The following is a 16,512-nucleotide window of genomic DNA, read 5'->3' on the forward strand; positions in this document are numbered from 1 at the left end:
TGCGGCAATTCAGGCAAGAGCCAAGGGTACTTAGAAGAAAGCAGTGGGGAACAGCTGGTTTCCAGGTATGGTTTAAAAGTAGATTTCCTGGGACACCTGGGTGGCTCAGGCAGTTAAGCACTGGACTCTTAATATCGGCTTAGGTCATGATCTCACAGTAGTCAAGCGCTGTGTGGGGCTCCGTGCTGAGTGTGGAGCCTGCTTTGCATTCTTCTCTCCTTCTCTCTTTCTGCCCCTCCCTTGCTCGTGCTCTCTCTCTCAAAATAAACTTAAAAAAATAAAAGTAGACTTCCTGAAAGAATAAATGTGAGGTATGAGAGAGAGAGAGAGAGAGAGAGAGGAGTCAAGGATGACTCTGGAGACCTTTGGCCTGAACCACTGGAAGGATGGAATTGTCATCAAGGGACAAATCAGGCAAAGCAATTTCTGGAGAGAAGAACAGTCCTCCAGTTATGGACATGCTAAGTTTGAGATCTCTAGTTGACTGTAAATAAAATGGGCTTATTACAGCCAATTTCACAGATCATATATACAACAATTTATTTAAAAATTTCAAACCATCCAAAATAATTATTGAACATGAAAAAAACCCCCAAATTACTAGTTTAAATTTGGGGATTACCAGAGGATTTGGTTTCTCTTATTACTTACTATGAAAAACAATAGTTGGCTATTTTTTTTAAGTAAACCCTACGCTTAACCTGAGGCTTGAGGGGTACCTGGGTGGCTCAGTGAGTTAAGTTCCGACTTCAGCTGAGGTCATATCTTGTGGTTTCTGGGTTTAAGCCCCGTATCAGGCTCTGTGCTGACAGCTCAGAGCCTGGAGCTTGCTTTGGATTCTGTGTTTCCTTCTCTCTCTGCTCCTTCCCCACTTGTGTTCTGTCTCTCTCTCAAAAATAAATTAACATTTAAAACAATGGGGCTCAAACTCATGACCCTGAGATCAAGTGTCACATGTTCTACCAAGTGAACCACCCAGCTGCCCTATAGAACTGGCTATTTTTAATGTATTATATATTTATAACATATTATACTTTAAGAATGGGACGTTACACATAGAATGCTTTACTTTAAGAGCAAATGGAATAGGTTTGAGTACTTTACATTTACTTAAATTATTCAGGCAATAATGTGGCTTTCAAAGTTCATGAAACTTTTTAAGCATTAAGGTTTAATGACTGATAAGTGATAATATGTGGGCTCTATCAAAATAATTAACTATGGAGAATGTTGTGGATCAAAGCTTCTAAGTGAAAAAGAACTATTAGCTTTAATTGCTAAGGAAGTTATTTTGAGTTACGTCTAGCATGGCAGGAAATAGGTCAGTAGTAAAAGTGGTGAAGAAGAATAGACTTATGTTGGAAGTTGCTCAGTAATTTATTTGTTTGACTGGTAGGATTGGTATGAAGTGAATAAACCATTGTTTTCCAAGGCCTTAGGGTATTTCTGAGGCTGAGGCAAAATAAGCTCTAGCTATTGAAGGAATCCATTTCTAAAGCTACAGGCTCTTACTACATTCAAATGCAAGCTTATCTAAAATTTAGCTCTTTTATTGTTTTAAAAATTATAATTCTTCAAAAATACTTATTGGTAGTTTTTAATGGATATAATGACATACAAAGGTATATTAATTTCAGGTGCATAAAATGATCCTATACTTGTATATACTGCTAAATGACCAACAAAGTCTAATTAATTAACATCCATCACCTCACAGTTACATTTTTTTCATGTGATGAGAATTTTTAAGATCTCTTCTTACTAATTTTCAAATATACAATCCAGTATTATTAACTATAGTCACCAAGCTGTACACTACACCCCCATGACCGACTTATTAATAAACACAAAAATATAAATCTGATACTGTTTCAGGCACATTAGTATATAATCACCATGAATAAAGGCATTCAGTATTGTGCTTCCTTTTAAATATCACTGAAATAAATTTTAGATGGGGCACCTGAGTGCCTCAGTCAGTTAAATGTCTGACTTCAGCTCAGGTCATGATCTCACGGTTCGTGGGTTCGAGCCCCGCATCAGGCTCTGTGCTGACAGCTCAGAACCTGGTGCCTGCTTCAGAGTCGGAGCCTCCCTCTCACTCTGCCCCTCCTTGCCTCAAGCTCTATCTCTGTCTCAAAAATAAACAAACATTAAAAAAATAAAATAAAATAGAAAAAAATAAAACAAATTGTAGCTATGATATTATTAGCACTCCACATGAGAAAAAAAAAACACCACATTTATTTATTAGCTCTTTTGAGGATCCAGATCAGAGTTTCTCAAACTACTGACATTTTAGATCTGATAATTCTTTGTTTTGAGGGGGCTGGTCTGTGCATTGTAAGACGTTGAACAACATCCCTAGCCTCTGCCCACTAGCTGCCATTAGAAACTCCCACAAATGGTATCGAGTGAAAAAGTCTCCAGACAATACCAAGTATGGGCAGTGGAGTGGGGTGGGATGCGGTGGGCTGGGCTGTGGAGTGGGTCTGCAAAATAGTCTCCAGTTGAGAACACTTATCTAAAATAAGCATCTTTAGGGACCTTGGCTGGCTCAGTCAGTTGAGTGTCAACTCTTGATTTTGGCTCAGGTCATGATTTCACGGTCCTGAGATCGGTCCTGAGACTGAGCCCTGCTGCTTAAGATTCTCTCTCCCTCTGCCCCTCTCCCCACTCCTGCATGCATTCTCTCTCAAAAAATAAAGAATCTTAAATTAAATTAAAATTACATAATGGATCTTGAAGATTCAGTAGACTCACCACTCATGATTTGCAATTAAGTGCGAATAGATATCAGTGTGATAATCTCTTGATGTGTGCAGCAAGCCCCCATAATATCCCTTTCCTTTCTCCCCTTCAGTTATTTAAATATTCTTAAGAGTGGAGAAACTAAAAGTAAGCTTCTCTCCACTAGAGGGTGGAGAACACTCTGATTTGGTCAATAAGTAGTCCCCAATCTCTTTGGCAGCGGAACTGACAATACCAAGAGGTAGCCTTCTTTCCCGATTGTTTTTCTCTATATGGCACACATTCTTCCAAGTTTTAAACAAGGAACAGCAGAAACAAAATAGAGGAAATGTGGTAATGTAGCAGGGAGCCAATTCAAGTGCTGCTGAAGGCCTGCTCTGCTATCGGGGGGCCTGGCAGTACAAAGGCAGAAGACAACTAAGATGGACAAGTGAAATATATAGTAGGTCAGACTGTAGTGAATGAGAAACCATAACATAGGTTTGAGGGAACATGAAATATCAAGGGTGAGGGAGGGGTTAAAATTTTAGCTGGGGAATTAGGGAAGGGCCAAACAATGAGTGAGAGAGTGCTTTTAAAAAGTACAATGTTCTGTAAAGTCATATGTTTAATATCTGAAAATAGTTCCTATCGTTATGTAAAATTATATTTATTAACCCATCTTTAAAACAGGAAGTAAATATGTATTTAAATATCAGTATATTGACTTTTCTTAAACTTTCATCAAACTACAAATAGCAAAAGCAAGGTCAAGTGTTGTCTCCCTAAAGAATATGATTATCTTGGCACAGAGCATCTCAGGAAGGACACTGGTGTAATTTATCTCAATGAACTATGAAAAACAATGAAGTAATGCATCTTTCCAAAAAAGGATTTATAAAATATGAAATTCCTGTTTGTGATCTGGGCAATTACATAAAACTGAATTACGTTCATTTTTTAAATATTCTTACCTCATGTTATCTTTGTCAGCTCAAGTCTAATGAGTGAGCTAGAACTTTGTATTTTGTAAACAAAACAGCTTAAATTATGATAAAAAAATGTCTATGTTCATATTGATATGAATTACATAGAGATGAATATGCCCAAAATAAAAGGCTATAAATTCATGAATGGGCCATTCATCTGAAGCACTAATTATCTGACCTTACTCGACAGTCATACTTGATACCACTACAAATATAGCTAGCAGTGAGAACAAAAAGGAAAATGTCCCATAATCTGGAAGATTCTATTTTAAGCCCCTGTTAAAGATCTCTTTCAGAAATCCTAAAAATGTAAGAACTTTAAAGAGTAAGTCTTCGATGATATATTCTCTATAATACTTTTTTCTTCACAAGAACAGGAAAGAGACCAAAATAAATACAACATAAATCAAACAGAAATTTACTTTTTCCAAACTATAGTAATTCTGAAAATGTACAACATTGTTTCTTGGCTAAATGCTCAGCATTTGGTATAAATAAAAATCTATTAGAAAGAAACTACACCTTAAATCCTAGTAGAACTTAATTTTGTGTTAACGTTTCCAAAGGCCTTACCGCGTATCATCAAAATTGCAATTTTGTGCTTCTCACAGTTAATACCTGGCTCACTAGAGATTCATTGCTAAGAGGAAATGGTTCCTGAACAAAACATTCAAAGATTTCCAGCATTATAATTGTTTCTTCCCCTTGTTGGCTGCTCAATTCCTGAATGGAGGAGCCACTGATTTCAATTTCTGGGAAGCCTTTTCGAGCCCCAGTTCCTGAATAGTAGAAAATCACATTTTTACTATGTATGTTAGGCACGGCTTTACAATGATCTGTTTCACAGATCCCCTGAAATCCAGCAAGGCATACTGACTTTCTGACAGTATGCATTCATTTGTCACACATTTATTATGCAAATATTAAGTTAGGCCATGTAGTAGGTCAAGCATATTACATGAAGTGATCACAGTCCCCTTAAAGGGACATGTAAATTCCAGCAATGAGAAAAGAACCCTAACAGAAAAATGTATAAGTTATTTTAGGGGCAGAACAAATACCCAACTCTGCCTGAGACTGATTTTATTCCCCGGAAAAAAAATAAATGCACCCAATTCCTCTCATTGAAAGCTTACAACTCTTTCTTAGTCATTATCATTCTTCTGGATAGATTTCACCAATGAACAAAACACCCAACCTGATTTAAAAAAAAAAGAACCCACCAGCATACCTTGTGGCTTTGGACTTGCAGCTGAGTGTTTCGCTGGCGTTTTTCCATTTATTCCCTGAGCCTCTTCATCAGATACATTCTGATCAACCAGTGGGGTTGTGCTGCTTTTCACACAAGGTGGAACTAGAGTGATCTTTGGACAGGTACTGCTGCCTGGGAGAGATGAAAAAGAAAGGACAGGTAAATACAGAGGTAGAGCACAGCTGTGCCACATGACCTAAATTCCTTTTTATCCCGTAAAACAAAAACAATCACAGTTACAAGCCCAAGCAGAGAAATAGTTTTCCCATGTGTACTGGCCTTGACAGAATTTCTTGGGAAAGATCTCATTCCACGTGTTGAGAAACCTCGTAATGCGTGCTGACAGAGCCCCTGTCCCCTTCTCCCCTCCCCCCACACACTCCCTCCTTTCAGGGCCACAGAAAGGGCAGAATGCAGCTGCTACTGCCGAAGGAGAAGACAGGAGGGCCCCAGCATTAATCTGCTGAAAGCTTTCCTTTCCAGCAGCCAGTCACCAGTCATTGAGTGACTCAAAAGAACAAAGCAGGAAAGCACCAACATGACAGCTGACCTCAAGACTCTGTAAGAATAAAGAACAAATACACACACCCTCCTTTCACTCACTAGTTTATCAGACTCCAGATCTACATTGATAAGCTAATACCCATGTTTAAAAAAAAAAAGGATACTACAGATTATACTGTCATATTTATAGCTTAAAATTCTAAAATGTCAAGATACTGAAATACATCCTAAGACCTAGATATAGGAAAACAGATCAATTTTTTTGTTTGAGTCCTAATTTAAGAAGTTAATTGTTGAGTTTCAGAGACTTTTTAAGAAATCATGTGCCAGTGTTTTCTCTTTATACTACTCAAACTTCCCTTTCTTCTCGTTGACATAGTGATATTAACAATAGACTGGACCTTGATTAGGAGAAAATACAATTTCTACCAGGGAGATCATGATCCATTTAAGAAATTATCATTGGTTTAAAAACAGAGTTTCATTTTTACAGAATCCAAATAACTAAAAAGAGAACTAGGAGAGATAAAAAGCTTTAACTATTCAAAACAAGAAAAGCTAATAAAACCCAATCAACATTTTATTGAGTAAAAAAATTTTCTTTTATTTCAATTATTAAAGAGTATTAATTAAAATCTGCACATACTACTGCTTTATTTTCTGAGTTCTCTTTGAAATTTATCTTGGTAAAGCAATTTTTAGAAGATATTAACAGTTTCAAGTATTGTCAAGAAGTTTTAGAGACCCAGTGCTGAAACACATTCAGTGGGTTTTCATCAGACACCCTTCTGCTAAAATGAGCTGCCAGCTGGATTAAACATTTTTTAGCCAAACAGAAGGCTTTGAATGCAAGATTTATAGATTGTTTGACAGTATATTACTGCAAGTATAAACAGAAGAAATAAAAGGTTGAATCTTTAAATGTGTGAGCCTATCTACTTTTTTAGAAAAACTGTGTGAAGTAGGCAAAGTCTGTCCCTAAAATCTGTCGCATGACATCCAACCACTAAGTCTTTTAGGAGCATTCAGATGTTGGTTCCACAGTGATCTCCAGGAGGGCTTCGTGGTCCTAAAGGCCACCTTCTGGGGTCTGGAAGTGTGGCCTGGGGACATAAACAGTGAAAAGCCAGAGCTTAGCTCCAAATCAGAGGCAGAAACTGTAATGCGTTCATAAAATAAGGCACTGAAAGAATGATTTATAGCAACAAAACTATAAAAGGGAGGCAGTTAATTGGTTACATGAGAAAATAGATTATACTGAATCTTTGAAAAATAGATCAATACCGTTACATATTAAAAGGTGATGCTACTTTAATAATTAGCCTATTTAGAAACCAAAAAATGTCTTGAATAAATAGTAACTTGAAATTAAAAACTAGGCACTTTATTTCTGGACAGCAAACTTTCAGGGCATGATGTGTTTCATGCAAGTGTCGTATTTATGAGAGATCTTCCATGAATGTGCCAAAACGCCTGCAGTAAGAGATCAGCTACATATTCCATTTTCTTATAAATCCATTAAAGTCATGTTTATAACATTTTTTTTGTCGGTGGCAAAAAATCTACAGCCAGAAACTTGATTTTAGATCATTGTTTAATATAGTCTGCAAACTTCAGCCACTATCACAAAGTATGAAAATATGGTGAAAAAGACAGAAAACACATTTTTAAAGGGTTGGGGGGGGTGGAAAGGCAATGACAAATAGGCAACAGAGACTGTGGCTGGAAAGCCAAAAATATTTACAGTCTGGCCCCTTATAGTAAAATTTTGCTGACTAATACTCTAAGCCAGATACATCACGGTAAAGAAAATGTGCCATAAAAAAAAAACGACCATTTCATTAAATTGTTCATCTTCTGACATTTCAGAATCACAAAACAAAAGAAGACTTGAGTGTTTATGACGGACTCAGCCTACTCACGTTTGGAGACAGTTCTTATTTGGGTGCCAAATGCATAACAGGGAACTGAAACCAAAATTGTAACCAGATGGTCTACCCATTCAAGAAATTTTATATTAACTTTTAGATTCCAACTTACCAAAAAGAGTGACTAAACAGTTAATCTTGGGCACAGATACCTAGTTTACATTATGTTAGCGTGAGGAAAGTGTCCTATTTTAATAATGTCTCCTCCTGAGGATTGGTAATCCAGTTTCAGCCACTGGCCCTACCCATTTTGCACTCCTCTGTCTTTGGGTTACTAATTTACACTTGCTGGGTCATATCTCCTATAAGGAATGTCTAGACATATGCTAATTGCAAAAGGCCTCAGACCGTCTCAATTAATCCAGCCTCATCTTTGACTGCATAAGGCTCTCTGTTCCAACTGGAGAGGTTGCCATTATGGCTTAACTTTGATTTATCTGTCTTCTTTTGTATCACACTTGTGAGTGACAGATAATCCCTCTGACTAGTTAGAGTGACTTTGTCTCCTACTTGCAAAACTTTGTGTTGAGCTGTTTTATTTTGCCAAATCATCCTTAAATGGCTCTTTCACATTTTACTCTTTGGCCATCCATTCCAAAGCAAAGTCCACTCGGTTCTCTGAGTTCTTCAGGCCTGATTCTATCCAGAAAAATGATAAGAAAACCACAAAGGATCTTAGAAAAGAAAGTAAGATCAACAGTTTAAGAAATTTCCTTGTGCCTAGGAATTCTACTTCTAGGAATTTAATGTATAGAAATAGTCCTGAATATATAAAAGTATATGTACATGAACAGTCAATGCAACATTATGGAACATATGCACAGTTGTTAAAAACCGAAAAAGAAAAATAAGATTGGGAAGATGTCCAATTATTATTTATTATTAAATAAAAGATAAATAATATAGAAAAGTATGTATAGTAGGATCCCCATTAAAAAAAGATAGAGGGGCACCTGGGTGGCTCAGTCAGTTAAGTGTCTGACTCTCAGTTTCAGTTCAGGTCATGATCTCACAAGTTCGTGAGGTTGAGCCCCACATTGGGCTCTGCACTGACAGCACAGAGCCTGCTTGGGATTTTCTCTCTCCCTGCCTCTCTGCCCCACCCCTACTCATTCTCTCTCCCTCCCTCCCACTCTCTCTCTCTCAACAAAATAAAATTTAATTTATTTATTGAGAGAGAGAGCACAAGTGGGGAAGGGACAGAGAGATGGGGAAAGAGAGAGTGAGAGAATCCCAAGCAGGCTCCACACCATCCGTGCAGAGCCTGATGAGGGCCTTGAACTCATGAACTGTGAGATCATGACCTGAGCTGAGTCAGAAGCTTAACCAACTGAGCCATCCAGGTGCCCCAAAAAGAAATAAAATTAAAAAAAAGATAATACAAATGTGCATAAATACATTAGAGAGGGATGTCAATAACACGGCAAACTGAACTTTGGGAACTGGGAGTACGAAGAGAGGATGAATAGGAGCTTTCATGTTTTGTTGTCTGTACAACTGTATCATTTAAACCTTTTATTATGAAAATGTGCTTATAAATTTACATAAAAGAGAAAATCTATGGAAGTCACCAAATACATTTTCAAAAACATATCCTTTATGTTTCCACACCTATGCTCACAGCAGCATTATTCAAATAGCTAAAGCACGGAAGCAACCCATCGATAGATGAACAAATAAAATGTGGCACATACATGCAATGAAGTATTATCCATCCTCCTGATACATGCTACAAATTGGGTGACCCTGAAGTCATTATGCTAAGTGAAATAAATCAGTTAAAAACCACAAATAGTGTATGGTTCCACTTACCTGAGCTACATAATCAAAATCAGACAGAAAATAGCATGGTGGTTGTTGGGGGTTGAGGAGATGGGAGAATGTAAAGTTACTATTTAAATTTCTAAAAAATATTTATTTTTGAGAGGCAGAGAGAGACAGAGTGCAAGCAGGGGAGGGGCAGAGAGAGAGAGAGAGAGAGAGGGAGACACAGAATCGGAAACGGGCTCCAGGCTCTGAGCTGTCAGCACAGAGCCTGATGGAGGTCTCAAACTTACAAACTGAGAAATCATGACTTGAGTCGAAGTCAGATGCTTAACCTACTAAGCCACTCAGGTGCCCCGGAACATTACTGTTTAGTGAGTACAGTGTTTCAGTTTTATAAGATGAAGAGTTTTTTGGATGGATGGTGGCCATGGTATCACAACAGTGTCGCTGTACTTAATGCCAAGGAACTGTATACTTAACAATGGTTAAGGTGGTAAATTTTATGTATTTTAAAAAATAATTTTAAAGCTTTTAATTTAGGGACGCCTGGGTGGCTCAGTCGGTTGGGCATCCGACTTCGGCTCAGGTCATGATCACATGGTTTGTGGGTTCGAGCCCCGCGTCAGGCTCTGTGTTGACAGCTAGCTCAGAGCCTGGAGCCTGCTTCTGATTCTGTGTCTCCCTCTCTCTCTGACCCTCCCCTGTTCACGCTGTTTCTCTTTCTCTCTCTCTCTCAGAAATAAATAAAAAATATTAAAAAAAAAAAGTTTATCAGTTGCTTAATGAAGAAAAGGCCAAGAAATATTAATACATTCAAGTTGCCTACTTTGCATCTCTAGTGTGTCTAAGAGCTAGCTCACACTCCACCTACCCAAATCTGACATTCTCACCTCTCGACACTCACCCCAAACCACTGTCTTTACGGTCTTCTCCACCTCAGGTAATAGCAGCTTCATCTGTGCTTAGGCCAAAAAGCTTGGAAGTATCCTCAAGTCCTCTTTTTCTCTCACGTTTCACATCCTATCCATCAAGAAATTCTGCCAACTCCACCATCTACTACCACCACTCTACTGCTACTATTCTGGCCTAGCTTATCATAAACTTTAACTGGATTAAAGTGAGACCCTCCAACCTCGTCTCCCTGCACCCACCCTTTTCTCTAGGATAGTCCATACTTTCAAACAGAACCAGAGAGAGATCCCCTTTATTTATTTATTTATTTATTTATTTATTTATTTTACATATATTTTATTTTTTATATAGTTTATTGTCAAGTCGGTTTCCATATAACACGATGCTCATCCCAACAAGTGCCCTCCTTCATGCCCATCACCCCATTTCTCCTCTCCCCCACCCCCATCAGCCCTCAGTTTGTTCTCAGCATTCAAGACTCTCTCATGATTTGCCTCCCTCCCTCTCCTTAACTATTTTCCCCCTCCCTCTCCCCCACGACCCTCTGCTAAGTTTCTCCTGTTCCACATATAAATGAAAACATATGGTATATGTCTTTCTTTGCCTGACTTATTTCACTTAGCATAACACCATCGAGTTCCATCCACATTGCTACAAATGGCCAGATTTTATTCTTTCTCATTGCCATGTAGTATTCCATTGTATGCATAAACCACATCTTCTTGACCCATTTGTCAGTTGATGGACATTTAGACCCTTTCCATGATTTGGCTATTGTTGAAAGTGCTGCTATGAACATTGGGGTACATGTGCCCCCATGTATCAGCACTTAAGAGATCCCTTTTAAAAACCCAATCAGGGGCACCTGGGTGGCTCAGTCGGTTGAAGAGTATGGCTTAAATCATGGAAAAAGCCTAAATGTCCATCAAGTCATGAATGGATCAAGAAGATGTGGTTTATGTATACAATGGAATACTACATGGCAATGAGAAAGAATTAAAATTAAATCGGGGCATCTGGGTGACTCAGTCAGTTGGGTGGCTGACTTGGGCTCAGGTCATGATCTCATGGTTCGTGGGTTCAAGCCCCGCATTGGGCTTTATGCTGACAGCTATCTCAGAGCCTGGAGCCTGCTTCGGATTCTGTATCTCCTTTGCTCTCTGACCCTCCTCTGCTCATGCTGCCTCTCTTTCTCTCTCTCAGAAATAAATAAAACATTTTTTAAAAATGATAAAAAAAAAACAACAACAAAAACAAATCAGATCATGTCACTCCTGTGCTCCAGTGGCTCTGTATAACACAGGGTAAAAATTCACCTCCTTAAAAGGGCTGACAGGCACTACATGATCTAGTCTTAGTCCCTCTACTACTGACCTCATTGCTAGTATCGCCCACTTGCTCATTCTATGACACTCATACTGGTTACCTGCTATTCTTCAAATAGGCCAAGTACATCTTTGGTGCAGCTGTTTTCTGCTGGAACGCTCTTCCCCCTGATAATTGCTGGTTAGTTGCTTTTTCTTCTTCATATCTTGGCTCAAATTTTCTTGTGTCAATATGGACTATACTGACCATTCTCTTTAGTGTAGCTGTTACTCTTTATAGCTATACATTTTTTTCCCCATAGCACTTATAACCTTCTAAAAGCTACATTATTGAGGAACGGAGATTCCACTCTTAAAGGGCTTGCCTCTGGACTCACTCTCCCTGGGACCTAGCATAAAAGGAGTAGTTTGAAAAGCGCCTAGACCGTATATGAATGAAACTCCCTTGGTAATCTTAGGGTATCTGCCAAACGCTTGTTAGAACTCTCTCTAGGGATGGATGCACTGGTGGCTGCCATTTTTGTACTCCCCTCAAACCTGCTTCGAAAAGGTAGGTACACCCCACACAGGGATGCTCCTTAAGCACCTGGCTCTGGTGCCAGAGAAGATTGTGTTTCTGGTCCTAGCAGGTTTGAAACATTGGGGTGACAGTTCTGGGTGGGGTATTACCCCTAGAACACCACAGAGATAGCAGTCCAAAACACAACCCCACTCTTGTGTGAAAAAGGACTACTTACTTGCCCTGGTGTTTCAGTTGGATGGATTCCACATACCTAATGGATATGCTGTGCTCTAATGGAATGTAGGCCAGGGGACATTACCTATTTGTCGTCCCTTGGCCTTGCCACAGCTCACCTGTTCCTCCCAGAAATGACCACATTGCTTGGTCAGGAGGCCAGCAGGATTTAGGATTATGGTCCCAAAGGACTGTATATAGTTGAATATCTGAAAAGCTGCTGCCTGGGGCTGACTCAGATCCCACCTTCTGGAAGACTTAAAAGGCTAGGAACTCCCTCAACAATTGTAGCCTATCAGGAATAAATCACATTGCTAAGACAATCACAAAGTTTTGAGAGATAACAAAGGGCAAGGTTACCAATAAGATTTATCACCTATACAAAGCCACTCATCCAAGACTCAAAGAGATAGCTGTTTCACCTAATACACAGAAATGAAAAGAGTCAAGCAAAATGGGAGGACAGAGGAATATGTTCCAAATGAAAGAACAAGATATGCCCCTCTTCCAAAAACCACTTAATACAACAGAGATAAGTGATTTACCTGATAAAGAGTTCAAAGTAATGACCATGAAGATGCTCACTGAACTGAGAAGAATGGATAAACACATTAGAACTTTAAAAAAGAGTTCAAAATATGAATAACAAAAAGGTCACAGAGCTAAAGAATAACAACAGTTGCAGAACTGAAAAATACACTAGAGTGGTTCAATAGCAAAGTAGATGAAACTGAAGAAAGAATCAGTGATCTGGAAGGCAGAGCAGCAAAACTCACCCAAACAGAGCAGCAAAAAGAAAACTAAAAAGTCAAGATAGCTCAAGGAACTTATGGGACAAGAGCAGATTAACATGCTCATTATAGAAGTTCCAGAGGAGAAAGGGTCAGAAAATTTTTCTGAAGAAATAATGGCTGAAAACTTCAGCCAAAACTGGGGGAAAAAAACAGACATCTAGATCTAGAAAGCAAAAAGAATTCCCAAAAAACAAGCCCAAAGAGACCAACACAAAGACACAGTATAATTAAAATGTCAAGAGTTAAATAAAGAACCTTAAAAGTGGCAAGTTATATATAACTTGTTATATATATAGGAACACGCATAAGGCTATTAGCAGATTTCTCAGCAGACAATTTACAGGCCAGGAGGGAGTGGCATCATATATTCAAACTGCGTAAAGGAAAAATCTTCCAACCAAGCAAACTCTATCCAGCAAGGTTATCATTGAGGATTGAGGAGCGATAAAGAGCTTTTCAGACAAACAAAAGCTAACAGAGTTCACCACCACTAAATTGGCCCTACACAAAATGTTAAAGGAACTTTAAGCTGAAATGAAAGTACATTAATTAGTAAGAAGAAAACAGAAGAAAAACTTCACTGGTATAGGTAAATGCATGGTAAAGGTAGCTGAGTAATCATTTCTAAGGCTAGTGTGAATTTAAAAGGCAAAATTTCAAAAATAATGATAACTAATAATGATTAGTTAAGGAATACACAAAAATAAAAGTACGTAAAATGGAGCATTAAAAATATAAACATGGGGGGTAGGGACTAAAAATGTAGAGTTTTAGAATGCATTCACAAGCCTAACTTCTTATCAATTTAAAATGGACTGTTATATGTGAGCATCATGGCCCAAACCTATAGTAGACATACAAAAAATAATGAAAAAGGAAATCTAAGCATAATACTACAGAAAGTCATAACACCAAAAGGGAAGAAAGCAAGAGAAGAAAGAAACACAGAGGAGCTACAAAGCAACCAGAAAACAATTAACAAAATGGGTATAAGTGCATACCTATCAATAATTATGTTAAATGTAAATGGGTTAAGTTCTCCAAACAAATAACTCAGAATGCAAGTGTAAACCAAAAGAAATCTGGATAACTATACCTATAGCAAACGAAGCAGGTTTTAAAACAAAGGTTATAAAAAAGACAAAGATAGGCATTACATAACAATAAAGGGGTCAATCCACCAAGAGAGTATAATATCTGTAAATATCTATGCATCAACACAGAAGCACCTAAATATATAAAGCAAATATCAGCAGACATAAAAGAAGAAATTGACAGCAAAACAATAACAGCAGGGGACTTTAACACCCCACCTTAGATCAATGAACAGATTATCCAGATGGAAAAACAACCAGGAAACATCAGCCTTATACAGTACATTAGACCAGATGGACTTAACAGATGTATACAGAATATTCCATCCAAGAAGAGAACACACATTCTTTGCAAGTGCACATGGAACATTCTCCAGGACAGATGACATGTTAAGCCACAAAACAAGTCTCAATAAATTTAAGAACACTGAAATCAGATCAAACAGCTTTTCCAAATACAATAGCATTAATTACATGAAGAAAACTGACAAAATCACAAATTTGTGGAGATTAAGCAACATGATAACAAACAACAAATGAGTCAACAAATCAAAGGAGAAATAAAAAAATCATGAGACAAGTGGAAATGGAAATAAAAAATACTAAAATCAATGGGATACACCAAAAGCAGTTCTAAGAAGGAAAGTTATAGTGATACAGGCCAACCTCAGGAAACAAGAAATATCTCCAACCATCTAATTTTGGGCCTAAAGGAACTAGAAAATGTAGAATGAATAAATCCCAAAGTAAGAAGGAAGGAAATAATAGGGATCAGAAAACAATGAAATTAAGAACTGTATCTAACAAACAAAACTGACAAATCTTTAAGAAGACAGAGTTAAATAAATAAAACCAGAATGAAAGAGAAGCTATAACTGATAACCAAAGACGTACGAAGGATCATAATGACTACTATAAACAATTACACACCCAAAATAGTACAGCCTAGAAGAAAGGGATAAATCCCCCCAAAAATACAATCTTCTAAGACTGAATGATGAAGAAATAGAAATACTGAATCGGCCAATCATGAGTAAGGAGATTGAATCAGTAATCAAAAAACTCCCAACAAACAAAAGTTCAGGACAAGACAGCATCAGGGGTGAATTTTATATTTAACAAGTCAAATAAGACTTAGTACCTATTCTTCTCACACTCTTCCAAAAAAACAAAGAGAAAACATCCCCAAACTCATTATGAAGCCAGCATAATGACAACACACACACACACACACACACACACACTCACTCACTCACTCTACTAGGTAGTATCCCTGATGAACATAGGTGCAAAAATGCCCAACAAAAATGTTAGCAAACTGAATTCAACAATACATTAAAATGATTATAACACCACAGTCAAGTGGGATTTATACAGGGATGCAAGGATGGTTCAGCATTGGCAAAACAATCAATGTGATAATGCCATACAGCACATTAACAAAATGAAAGCTAAAGTCACCATGACAATCTTAATAAATGCAGAAAAAGCATTTGACAAGATTCAACATCTATTTATAATAAAATCTATCAACAAAGTAGGTATAGATGGAATGTATCTCAATATAATAAAGCCTGTATATGATGAGCCCAGAAGTAACATCATACTTAATGGAGAAAAGCTAAAAGCTTTTCTTTCATATCAGGTACAAGACACATATGCCCACTCTTGCCAGTTTTATTCAACATGGTATTGTTAGTCCTAGACAGGGCAATTAGGCAGGAAAAAGAAATAAGACATTCAAATTGGAAAGGAAGAAGTAAAACTATCACTATTTGGAAACAACATGATTTTATATATATATAAAACCCTGAAAGCTTCCAAAAAACTGTTAGAACAAATTAATACACAAAAATCTGTTAGATTTTTATGTAGCAACACCAAACTATCAGACAAACTAAGAAAAAACAATCCGATTTGCACCAAACTGAGAAAACAATCCCAAGTTCATCAAAAAATAAAATAGTAGTAAGATTAGCCAAGTGAAAGACTTGTTCACTGAAAACTGTAAAGCACTGATGTAAGAAACTGAAAAAGACACAAATAGATGGAAAGTTATTGTGTTTGTGGATTAAAAATATTAATAGTGTGCTGATGCATAGGAGCACATGTACCCCAAGGTTCATAGCAGCACTTTCAACAATAGCCAAATCATGGAAAGAGCCTAAATGTCTATCAACTGACAAATGGATCGAGAAGATTTGGTTTATCTATACAATGGAAGAATCCATGGCAATGAGAAAGAATGAAATCTGGCCATTTGTAGCAACATGGATGGAACTAGAGGGTGTTCTGCTGAGTGAAATAAGTCAGGCAGGGAAGGACAGATACCATATGCTTCTACTTATAGGAGGATTAAGAGAAACTTAACAGAGGACCATGGGGGAGGAGAAGGAGAAGGGGAAAAATAGTTGGGGAGAGAGAGGGAGGCAAACCATGAGAGACTCTTGAATACTGAGAACAAACTGAGGGCTGATGGGG

At 37.7% G+C, this 16,512-nt stretch overlaps 1 protein-coding gene across 3 annotated transcripts in view; it reads right to left on the bottom strand.

Annotated features, from left to right (window-relative positions):
* Nucleotides 1-16,512, bottom strand: part of FGD4 (FYVE, RhoGEF and PH domain containing 4) — a 139,079-nt gene that overhangs the window by 59,397 nt on the left and 63,170 nt on the right. For 2 of the 3 annotated variants that reach the window (XM_077774458.1, XM_077774457.1), the window contains exon 2: nucleotides 4,951-5,103. In XM_077774458.1, coding sequence (XP_077630584.1) covers nucleotides 4,951-5,103 — 153 coding nt within the window. Of the gene's footprint in view, nucleotides 1-4,942; nucleotides 5,104-16,512 lie in introns of those variants that run through there. The other variant, XM_077774459.1, reaches the window with a different exon arrangement.

The sequence above is a fragment of the Crocuta crocuta genome, unplaced genomic scaffold (assembly GCF_008692635.1).
Source record: "Crocuta crocuta isolate KB4526 unplaced genomic scaffold, BGI_CrCroc_1.0 scaffold176, whole genome shotgun sequence".
Classification (NCBI taxonomy): Eukaryota; Metazoa; Chordata; class Mammalia; order Carnivora; family Hyaenidae; genus Crocuta; species Crocuta crocuta.